The 12,500-nt window shown below is 44.0% G+C and overlaps 1 protein-coding gene across 1 annotated transcript in view; it reads left to right on the forward strand.

Moving 5' to 3' along the window:
• Positions 1-12,500, forward strand: part of LOC311061590 (regulating synaptic membrane exocytosis protein 2-like) — a gene marked incomplete at its 3' end in the record, with an annotated part of 55,402 nt that overhangs the window by 27,433 nt on the left and 15,469 nt on the right. The window contains exons 18-22 of the mRNA XM_084080276.1: positions 462-569; positions 5,752-5,811; positions 6,002-6,154; positions 8,424-8,491; positions 10,511-11,252. Of these exons, the coding sequence (XP_083936402.1) occupies positions 462-569; positions 5,752-5,811; positions 6,002-6,154; positions 8,424-8,491; positions 10,511-11,252 (1,131 nt within the window). The remainder of the gene's footprint in view (positions 1-461; positions 570-5,751; positions 5,812-6,001; positions 6,155-8,423; positions 8,492-10,510; positions 11,253-12,500) is intronic.

Genomic DNA, 12,500 nt, shown 5'->3' on the forward strand with positions numbered 1-12,500 from the left:
GGTCCTAGTAGGAGATAAAACCAGCAGTACTAGAGGTCCTGGTAGGAGATAAAACCAGCAGTACTAGAGGTCCTGGTAGGAGATAAAACCAGCAGTACTAGAGGTCCTGGTAGGAGATAAAACCAGCTGTACTAGAGGTCCTGGTAGGAGATAAAACCAGCAGTACTAGAGGTCCTTGTAGGAGATAAACCAGCAGTACTAGAGGTCCTGGTAGGACACTGGGTCAGTGTTTTATACTCATAAGGTTATTGAATTAATAATGTATTCATTTTTCATGCATTAAGCTACTTGATTCGTCAGTGTTGCTATTTGAATGTCCAATTACCAGCCAGTCAAGTGTCACATGATGTGGTCATCACTTTCCTTTCATCACTTCCTGTTCTGTTTGAACAATTTGACCTCTTCGTGACCCAGATGTGGTTTGTTGTCTTCCTCTCTTCTGCTTCCTGTTTGGTTGCCAGTGGCAACCCCCTGTACCCGCTGTACCGTGACGACGCGGTGCGGTTGCTACGCAACACCAAGCTAACCCGGGCGTGCTCTGATGCAGGGCAATATGGAAACCTGGACAGGTAGAATGATGATAGATAATAACACACCATCAGTGTTCATTTGACTGATGCAGTTTTAAGTCTTAATTTAGTTTTCGTCACAATTTAGTCATCTGAACTGTTATTTTTAGTCTAGTTTTAGTTGACAAGATGTACAGTTGATTAAGTCGTGACTGATTTCTACTATGAGTCCCTTCCTAACATTTTAGTCTAGTTTTTATATGTTGACAAAATTGTCAATATTTAGTCATAGTTTTAGTCATCATAGTTTCGTTCTTTATTTAGCTTTTATTTTCGTCAGTAAAAAAGGTACAGTAGTCAACAGAACATTTTCGTCATATTTTAGTCGACAAATTGAACACTGCATACCATCATTAATATTAAACCATTATTTAATCTTGAATTTGGTCGTTCTCAAACATTTTAATGTGAAGGACCCTCACATTAATATATATTTGGCTGTGGACCCCCATCTGAAACGATTTTGTGCCAGGGATCCCCATACAAGATGTGTGTTGTTAAAAGGTTTCAAAAATATTCCAAATGTTTCAAATTGTTTCACTCACAATCACAACGCATCGAGAGCTTGTAGGTCTGCTATTTTTTATTTTTCAAATAACAGATATATACTGTATATAGGTTTAAACAAAGTAATATAGTGAATATTACTGTAGGTGACAATTTAAAATCAAGTAAAAGGAGATAGCATTTTGCAATGCAACAGTAAAATAGCAGATCTTCAAGGTCACAACGTGTCACGTTGCAACACATTGTGACCGTGTGGATCTGCTATTTTTGACGAAGAGATTCGGTGTAGACTAGGGGTACAAAGGAAGAGTCCAAATATAGACCCCTGGGGGATACCACTCCATGAAGTATATACTGTAGGGTTCAAAGGACCACTTTCCCCCCTTGTTAACCTATCTTCATATTGTGGTCCTTACTAATGCCCTTTAGAACAGGGGTCTTCAACAGGGGGTCCGGGACCCCTAGTGGGTCCTCAGAGTTACTACAGGGGGTCCGCCAAATCTTTGTGTGATATGATTCTTTTTTTTACCTTAAAAAAGTTCTGTGGAGAACTTTAGCCCAAAATAGCGCGAGGCGTTGTGAGCTTGTAGATTGGCTATTTTTGGCAAAGAGGTATAGGTGTAGAGGGAAAAAAGAGCAGACCAAGTAAACAAAAAAAGTTGAATCTGAAACACAATTTTATACAATATAGAGGGGGTCCCTGCTTCATCTCTCTCTCAGCTAGGGGGTCCTTGGCCTGAAAACCCCTGCTTTAGAAGTTGGCACCATTTCTGTCTACTCATTCTGTGTCTCAGAGGAGGGCTGTGGACAGTTCAGAAACCTGCCTACCAGTGACATCATCAATTGGGATTCCAAGCTAATAGAAACTACAGCCTTTCTCTTCCTGGAAAGTTAGCATTCTGAAATAGAAGCCATTGTTCTGGCATGAATAAATAATAAAGTTTGAATTACTGTTTGTCACAGCTTTCCGAACTGTCCTTAGCCCTTCCCTGAGACACAGACCAAAATCCTTTACTAAGCATTAGTGAGAGCAAATATATGAATATACGTTGACAATGGGTGAAGCGGTCGTCATACTCCCTCTTTCGCTGCATTATCGAAACACTGACGGCAAATATCGACATTTTATCATTTTATTAAAGCATTGTCCAGGTTTACAAAAAGCATATTTTTAATGCCTATCACTTCGCACTAATGTGTACAGATTTATATATATTTTTCCTGTAAAAGTCATTTGCACAAGAGATTTTAGTGAGGTATTATTCTATATCCTTTCTCGTCAACGTGTTACTGTTACGAGGCACTATGCATGCAATTGTTTGTACATTGTTTCGTGTACTAGGCCAATTTAAGAATAACAGATATCGAGATGGGTCGTTGATGAGATTTCTCACCAATACATAGATTATCGCAGTTATCGTGTATCGTGATATCATCGTTATCGAGGGCCAGATATCGCCACAGTACCGATCGTGAGATACTCGTATCGTCCCACCCCCGGTATAAATGCTTAGCAATATCTGTGGACCCTGGCCTTTCTGATTGTAATGGTACCCATACCAAAATGTTTCATGTACAGTAGCAAAGACCTGGGGCCTATACAACAGCTGATATTATAAGTGTTGTTGATTAGGGCCTTTTGTTGGATTTACTAACACGATAAACGATTTTCATGGACTTTTTGTCTGCCTGCCTGTCTGTCTATGTAGGAGAGCAATCAGGCGGCTATCTTTAGCCAACTCCCTGGATTCACAACATGACAGGTATCTGGACTAGTACATTAGCAGTAGTAGTTCTGTTAGTATTGGTACTGTAGTAATATTACGGCAGTAGTCGTAGTATGGCAGTGATAGTAGTAACAGTAGTGTTTATATTAGTACCGGTAGGAACAGTAGATGAAAGTGGTTTTCCTTGGGCTATAGTGACACCTACTGGCCGGTTGTTGTATGAGCAGATCTGACTGCAGTACTGGTCAAGGATCAGATATAACATAGCGTAAAAAGTTCTACTTGAGTTGTGGGAAGAGTCTCATCACGGTGTGTGTGTGTGTGTGTGTGTGTGTGTGTGTGTGTGTGTGTGTGTGTGTGTGCGTGTGCGTGTGTGTGTGTGTGTGTGTTTCTTACAAGATATATTAATGGCCCCTGGCCTAATCACGTGATGAATGGGACTTGTGATGAGTACAGGTGAGTCTAGGTGTTCCTAGCGTCCTCCTGGCTCCCAAACTGTGGAATAAAGTCCACATCACCCCCTAGCACTCACCTCTTCAGACTCCACCTCACCCCCCTAGCACTCACCTCTTCAGACTCCACCTCACCCCCTAGCACTCACCTCTTCAGACTCCACCTCACCCCCTAGCACTCACCTCTTCAGACTCCACCTCACCCCCCTAGCACTCACCTCTTCAGACTCCACCTCACCCCCTAGCACTCACCTCTTCAGACTCCGCCTCACCCCCTAGCACTCACCTCTTCAGACTCCACCTCACCCCCCTAGCACTCACCTCTTCAGACTCCACCTCACCCCCTAGCACTCACCTCTTCAGACTCCACCTCACCCCCCTAGCACTCACCTCTTCAGACTCCACCTCACCCCCTAGCACTCACCTCTTCAGACTCCACCTCACCCCCCTAGCACTCACCTCTTCAGACTCCACCTCACCCCCTAGTACTTAGATTTGTTTTTGTCAACCACACACAGAATGTTATTTAGATAGCATGTTGTTTAGTCCGATGCTAGTTTAATTGTTTGCCTGGTATACTTTAATTTCTTTGAGGCACTACATTGTTCTCTACGCACTCCATGTGACTATTTACCTTGTTGTTTATTGACTAGAGTTCAAGTTTACTCTGCTTACTCTGATTACCTTCAAAATCTTTTTTTTTTAAATGGTTACTTGATAACCAAGCTTGCGACCATTCATAATCAATCCTGCACTTTATTTGACAACGTATCCTGTACTACTTGAAAGTAATACTGCACTTTATAAACCACTCACTTTAGTATACAAATATATATATATATATATTGCCCTTTCTTGGTGCAATAACACAAGCCAAGTAAACTTTGTTTTAGTCTTAGCCGTAGATATACTTCCAGCATAGCTGTAGTTTGTCTACATGTTAACCCTTTCATAAAATGGCTTAAAGGAGCACTTCACCCATTTTCAACCTTATATCCTACTACTCATAAAATTGGTCCTCACTAATGCTCATTATAAGATGGCACCATTCAGTACTCACTCTGTGTCTCATTGGTGGACTGTGGAAAGTTCAGAAACCAAAATAATTAAACACAATTAAAACTTCTTTTTCTTTTGCAAAAAGTGTTGGGTATGAAATCTTCTCTGTAATAGGAGTATGATAATAATAACTATAATAGAACTACTATGCAAATAAAAACTTAACAACAGAAATGCATTTGAAATGATCTGTATTTACTGGACAATACAACCTACTTGATTGTGAAGACATTAATTACATCCAATAAGGAGCTCACAATGATGCCAAGTTCTCACTAACCCCTTTGTTTCAGAGGATAGACAGACACTATTAACAAATATAATGCAGCTGAGCTGAGAAACTTTGGTCAACTTCATGATGTACTTGCATAATACGTGGTCTTTACCTAGTCTACTTTGGATCTGATGGATAGGGTTCTGTGCAGACTGCAATCAATTTAGAAACAATTGGTTGGACCCTACCTGCTCGTAGTGTCACTGTTGGCAGGTCCATTGCTCCTAACATTATCAGAATGGCTGGGCAGCTGCTAAATCCTCTGATCTCTAATGACCATAACATTCGCCTCTTCAATACCTTCGGTTTTGGTCAAACTACCCCCCAACTTGGGAGCACCAGGAGGTTGTTTGTTTATAATTATTCACAACGTGGTCGTTAGTTTGAGTCGTGGCGGGGGTCTATCACTTTTTCTTTCTTTTTCCTCGGTAGCTTTCACTGTTTTAAAATACTTGCTTAAATATGCACACTTTGCAGCTTTGCACAGATAGATCTTGTGTCCTCTTATATGTTGTTGAGCTCCTGATTATTTTCTTTCCGACTTGTATTCCACCAGCAACACGTGATTTAATTCACTGCTTGTTCACAAGAACGCCTCGTCCAAAAAAAACACTTGCCCCAAAACACACTCGCCCCGGGTATATCTGGCGGCCTCGGTCGGCGAAAAACATAGGGGCGAGTGTGTTTTGGGGCGAGTGTTTTAATTAGGCTGCGTTTCTCCTCTCGAGTCTCGACAAACAGACACACACACACACACACACACACACACACACACACACACACACACACACACACACACACACACACACACACACACACACACACACACACACACACTCGGCCCGCCCCCTGATGACAGGCTCCACTGCTCCGCTGCGCACAGCCAGTTAATTGATAAAATCCAGATTTTAAACGCATATTTGAAAACTGGAGCCTATCAATCAAAATGCGGGACAGCGTCTCAATTTGCGGGACGCTTGAAAAGTCACTGAAATGCGGGACTGTCCCGCACAAAACGGGACATATGCTCACCCTACCCATTATATGAGGATAAGGTTGTAGGTGGGTGAAGTTCTCCTTTAACTATATTATCATTAATGTCAAAGAGACTTTGAACTGGTATCTACTGTACTTCTACTGTACTTCTACTGTACTTCCTCCAGCCAGGACTACATCCCTGATTTCCCATCTGAACCTGACTGTTATGACGAAGAATTACTGAGGTAAACACATAGATAGATAGATAGATAGATAGATAGATAGATAGATAGATAGATAGATAGATAGATAGATAATCACTTGTTTTCTTCATAGGAGGTCGATGCAGTCAGGCCCCTCCCCCGCACGGGATTTGGTTGTGGCCGCGGTCGTCAAGGTAACCCCATGGTTGTCATGGTTTCTTGTCTCCTCCAGGTGCAGTCGCGGGATGGTTCGCCACGACGACGTGTACAGCCGCTCGCGCTCGGCCGACCAGCGACCCCTAGCGGACCGCCCCCCCGTCTACGTCCGCTCTGACTCCGTCCACCCGGCCGGGCGGTCCGCCCCCCCGTCGCCTGCCCTCAACAGGTGACCCATCTAGACACGCCTATTGTACCGCCCACATCACCTAGACACGCCTCCTAGTGGTCGACCGATGTTATTTGATAGCCAATGATTTAACCCCCGGCCTACAGAGCCCCCCCCCCACCCACACAAAAAAAAGAGAACGTGCACTGGTATCTAAGCACAGATTCATAAACAGCTGTTTGTTGTTTTCAGTTATGTGTGTGTTACTGTTTCACATAATTAATGATAATTGGCCATATATCGGCCATCAACCTTTCCTATTCTCTAAATATCAGCATCAGCACCGACAACTGAAAAAACATGATCGGTCGATCACTACTCCTGTACCTCCTACATCAGTGATTCGTGAGGATATTGCAAGTAGGGCCCCCAAATAATGAATAACATTACATTAATATAAAAACATTTATGTAAAAAAATCAAATCAAATCATGGTAATTAAGTGTGCCTGCCATGTTAATGGCATGGGCACACTTATTGAGATCCGCCGGATTTATTAATACATCAAGCCACAAAATTCGGTCGTCCGTAACAGCCGCACGGTTTACACTACCGCCGCAATATATACATCAAAACGTGCGGCTTGGCCGGGAGTAGTGTGCTCGGAAACGATTTTCCGTCACGCGTTACCATGGCGACGTTATTAGCAAAAAACAGCTAAACTCCGCCCCTTTTGGCCGCACGTACCGCGCAAAACGCTTCTCCTCCCACACGGTTTACTCGTTAGTCGCAATGTATATATCAAAACGTGCGGGACGACCGCCCCACTTACCGCATTACTTTTTTCGCCGTTTCGCGTTACCACGCCCACGTTATTAGCAAAAACATGTAGCCACGCCCCCTTTCAGTCCCAAATTCAGACTCATTCTCACTTGCTTTACTCTTCATCATCATCCCCCATTCACACCCATGTTAACCATCATCATCCTCACTCCCCCATTCACTCCCATGTTAACGGTTACGGGGAGGGGGGGAAACCACCCAGAGACTCTAGGGCTCCTGCTATAATCCATGTGGCAGCTGGAACCACCAATGAGCTTCGTGTGTTGAAGCTCCGCCCCCTCTGTCTTCCCATTGGCTGGGCTTTAAATGGCCATAACTTCTGTTTGCAGCATGGTACCGCCCCCAAACTTTGTCAAGGACTTTATTTTTTTACGTTTTTTTTTTTTTCGACATTTTTTTTTTTTTTTAATTTTTTTTTCTGAACTTTTTTTTTTTCGATTTTTTTTTTTTTACACCAAAACACTTTTTGAAGGGTATGCAACTCGTTGGTCCAACCCGGACTTGGACCTCTTCACTTCCGGTTTGAAAAGTGCCCAAAATGATCTGAAACTTCGCCTACCCCCCCTAAATTGGGGTCTGCGAACACATCCGTCACAACAGGAAGTGGATATTTTACTTCCGGTTTTGAAAAGTGCCCAAAATGCTCCCAAACTTCGCCTACCCCCCCCTAAATGGGGGACTGCGAACAATTGTATAATTGGCACTTTTTGCGTCAGACCTTCAGAAGTGGGCGAAACGAGCACTCAAACCATTTATTCACTTCCGGTTTCTGAAAATTTCCCGAAATGCTCCGAAACTTTGCCTACCCCCCCTAAATAGGGGACTGCAAACAATAGTATAATGGGCACTTTCTGCGTCAGACCTTCAGAAGTGGGTGAAACAAGCACTCAAACCCATTTAAGTAATTGTTTATATATTTTTAAATTTTTTTCAAATGTTGTTTTAGATTCTCATTTTTACCTAAAATTTTTCTGTTTTTTAATTTTCCTTTTTTGACTTTCCGTTTATTTTTTATTAATTTTTGAAAAAATATTTTGCTGTTTTTATCTTTACTTTTTTGGCCGCCCGAGGGGATAAAAATGCTACTCCTCCCACACGGTTGACACGACCCCGCCAATGTATACATCAAAACGTGCGGGACGACCGGCCCACTTACCGCATTACTTTTTACACCGTTTCGCGGTACCACGGCGACAAAACCCCTAGCCAACGCAGGCACACTTAAATTTTCGTAGGAAATTTCTTTCTAGTTTCTTTAGTTGAGTTTCATTATGATAACGATGGTTCAACTGATCCAAGCCGGAGCACAATCAATTGATTGATCATTAAAATAAACATGCCCTAAAAATGCATGCGGCACACCCATCTCTGTGTGTGTGTGTGTGTGTGTGTGTGTGTGTGTGTGTGTGTGTGTGTGTGTGTGTGTGTGTGTGTGTGTGTGTGTGTGTGTGTGTGTGTGTGTGTGTGTGTGTGCGTGTGTCAACAGGTCGAGTCCAATAGGAAGTCCAGTCCCCAGTCGTCCTGGTCGCCAGCTGCCCATTGTACCAGCCAAGAGTACGTCTCTCTGCCTGCCTGTCTCTCTCTTTGCCCGTCTCTCTCTCTCTAGCTCAGCCTGTCTCTCTCGATCGTCCTGTCTCTCCTCTCTCTGCTGGTCTCTTTTATTCACTCTGCTTTCTGTTTCTCTCTTTCTGTTCTCTCTCCGAATCCCGTCTCTACTGTCAACTTTACATGTATTTACATGTAACAGTTAGTACAAGTTGTAAAAGCTTCAATGGTGAAAAGAGTATTTCCAATTTTCAATACTTTCACTTCTACTACTCCACTACATCTCAGAGGCAAATCTTGTACTTTTACTCCACTACAATTATTTGAAAACTGTAGTTACTAGTTACTTTTTAGACTTTGATTGTTATCGCAAAACACACTAACCACTTCAGCTTCACTTCATATGCATTCTGACCATTTGAAAATAGCAGATCTACAAGCTCACAATGCGTCGCGATGCAACACATTGTGAGCTTGTAGATCGTCTATTTTCAAAATAGTTTGTATACGTTTTAAATTTCTGAAATGGGACATTATGCACAATGAGTACTTTTACTTTTGTACTTTAAGTACATTTTGAATTCCGGACTTTCACAGAGTATTTCCACATCGCAGTATTGATACTTTTACTTAAGTAAAACATGCGAGTACTTTCTCCACCATTGAAAAGCATTACACAAACAACAAACTTCACAATTCATTTCAGTGACCTACAGTGATTGACATTGAACATGCTGACCAGAACTACTAGTAATACTACAGTATTTCACAGCTGTTACATTACTACTGCTGGTGCTACTTAGGGCTGCCACGATCATGATATTCTAGTTGACGATTTATTGTCACACAAATGATTGCGATAGGCTCTATGCACAGCAGCCATATTGGAAAGAAATTGGGCCTCTTCTTACTTCCTTCACAGGTGTTACCAATGATACTAATGAAGGCTCTGTTCCATTCTGGTCAGGGTGCTGATATCGTGCATGTTGGCTGAGGCTCACTAGAAACACTCCATTTTGGTTCCCAAATGGCCCCTTATGGTGAGTGTGTAACTCTGAGAGTGTACAAATGGAACCAAATGGACCCTTACGGGTCCATTTGGTTCCATTTGTACACTCTCAGAGTTATGGGGGTCCTTGAAAATAAGACAACCACAATGCCACACTAAATGGAACAGAGCCTTAATTAGTATCATTGGTAACACCTGTGAAGGAAGTAAGGAAGGGGCCCAATTCATTCCCAATATGGCTGCTGTGCATAGAGCCTATTAACAAGTTAATAAAATGTTTGGCATTGGACATTGTACCGCTGTTAAATACAATCTGATGACACCAAACCAGATGACGTTTAGAAAAGCTTTTAAAGTATTTCCTTTCAGCGTAGCAACTTTACATCAGGAGAAAGTACCAACGTTCAAAGCCAAACTGTCTTTCTCTCGCAGATGGAGGCGTTACAATAGAGTCTTACCCAGGTAACCCAGACCCTGATAACCCTACAACTAATCAAGCATTAAGCCTACGAACTTGTTAAACCAAACCCTGACCCTGCAACTAACCAAACCCTGCTAACCATGACCCTACAGGTTAATGAGACGTTAGACTGTTACCTGAGTCTGTTGTTCCCACGAACCAGCTAGCTAGTTGAATAGTTGTATTATGAACTACCAATGGAGAGGTAACATGCATTCAGGCACTATATTACAAGCAAACTTTTATTAATATAACCCATTCATGTGATTTCGTACAAGTTGTAGGTTATTTATCATTTATAAACAAGTGAATTGTTTATTTGAACTGTCTTGTACAAAACGTCACACGCTAACTTCATTTGACTTCACCTCCCTGTGTGTAAACATGTTTTCATCTTTTATTCTGTCAATGATTTCATTTCTTTTTCACCTCACCGTCTTTTTCTCCCTTTTTTCAAACTCTTTTGTCGTCCTCTTTGGCCACGCCCATGACAGCAACACTGATTGGTTCCCAAACCCCTCCCCCCTTACAACAACAGGCTGGACATGTCATTCATCAGGCCCCGCCTTCTGTCATTCATCAACCTACTCCCGTCATACGAATTCAAGGCCCGCCCCCAACAACTCCCAGTGTACAACTCCCAACCTATCCACAAACTCTGCCTCCAGCCCATCTACAAGCCCCGCCTCCAACCCAGCCACAAGCCCCACCCCCAATCCAGCAACAAGTCCCGCCCCCAACCCAGTTACAAGCCCAGCCACAAGCGCCGCCTGCAGCCCCACCCCCAACCCAGCCGCAAGCCCTGCCCACAACCCAGATACAAGCCCCACCCCCAGCCCAGCCACAAGTCTTGCCTCCAGCCCCACTCCCAACCCAGCCACAAGCCCCGCCCATAACCCAGGCACAAGCCCCACCCCCAACCCAGCCACAAGCCCCACCCCCAACCCAGCCACAAGCCCCACCCCCAACCCAGGCACAAGCCCCACCGCCAACCCAGCCACAAGCCCCACCCCCAACCCAGCCACAAGCCCCACCCCCAACCCAGCCACAATCCCCACCCGCAACCCAGCCACAATCCCCGCCCATAACCCAGCTACAAGCCCCACCCCCAACCCAGCCACAAGCCCCGCACCCAACCCAGCCACAAGCCCCGCCTCCAACCCAGCCACAAGCCCCGCCTCCAGCCCCACCCCAAATCCAGCCACAAGCTCCACCCATAACCCAGCCACAGTCCCCGCCCGCAACCCAGCAACTATCCCCTCCCCCCACATCAACACCCGCCCCCCCGCCAACTACACCAGGTTTGTTTTCCTGTTTACATCTTTAGTGTAGTTCACACCGTTGGTGTATTTTTTATAGGTAGTGTATTAGATCGTTAGTGTGATGTTTGTCACGTGCGTGTGTGCATCAGTGTGGGAATACGATAGAGCGTGTGTGCAATGCTTGTGCGTGAGTGCGATGAAGTGTGTGTTAGTGCGTGAATGTGATAGTGTGCTATAGTACGTGAATAGATAGCATGTGTTAGTGCATGAATGCGATAGAGTGTGCAACAGTGCGTCAATGCGATAGAGCGTGAATGTGTTACAACGTGAATGCGATAGAGTGTGAGTGCGATACAGCGTGAATACGACAGTGTGTGTGCACTAGTGTGTGCGTTTGTGTCGAGTCAGACTTTGGGTTCATCTCAATACTCAATTTTCCGTCTCCACCGTGACCCAAAAGTTGTTTGTTGAAGGATGTCTCAATTTGGAATTTGCTTCTAGAGCAGGGGTCTTCAACGTTTTCAGGCCAAGGACCCCCTAGCTGAGAGAGAGAGATGAAGCAGGGACCCCCACTATATTGTATAAAAATGGGTTTCAGATTATTATTTTTTTTGTTTACGTGGTCTGCTCTTTTTCCCCTCGACACCTTTACCTCTTTAGCCAAAAATAGCCAATCTACAAGCTCACAACGCCTCGCAGCGCAAGGCGTTGTGAGCTTGTAGAGCTGCTATTTTTGGCTAAAGTTCTCCTCAGAAAAGGGTTCAAGTGGGTAAGGTAAAACAAAAAAATCACATCACAGAAAGATTTGGCGGACCCCCTGTAGTAACTCTGAGGACCCCCCTAGGGGTCCCGGACCCCCTGTTGAAGACCCCTGTTCTAGAGGAGAGAGAGGAGGACGCATGAAGTGGGTTCTTTGCAGACATTTCTTATTTTTGTCGGAACGAGCTGTGTAAGAGGAGTTGCTATTGCATACTGCAGCCGACTGTCTCCTCGGGCTATTGGAGGTAAACTCTACGCTATCCCGGAAGACATGTTTATTTTAGAAGTCGATTGTTGATTGGTCAGAACTATGGGTAGTGCCTTAAACATTAGCCTTAAACGTAGTTTACAGAGAGGACGACATGAAGATGGTCCTGAGGATGAAAAAATAAGAACTGAGATGAACCCAATCGTTATACACTCTCTCCATGCACCACCGCTTTGTTCCTGTCTCATGTTTATGATGTCATTCTTCATCCTGTCTGTTTCCACCAATAAGATCCTGAGAGACGCCCCACCACGCCTGGA

The sequence above is a fragment of the Gymnoscopelus microlampas genome (genome assembly GCF_963454915.1).
Source record: "Gymnoscopelus microlampas genome assembly, chromosome: 15".
Taxonomy (NCBI): domain Eukaryota; kingdom Metazoa; phylum Chordata; class Actinopteri; order Myctophiformes; family Myctophidae; genus Gymnoscopelus; species Gymnoscopelus microlampas.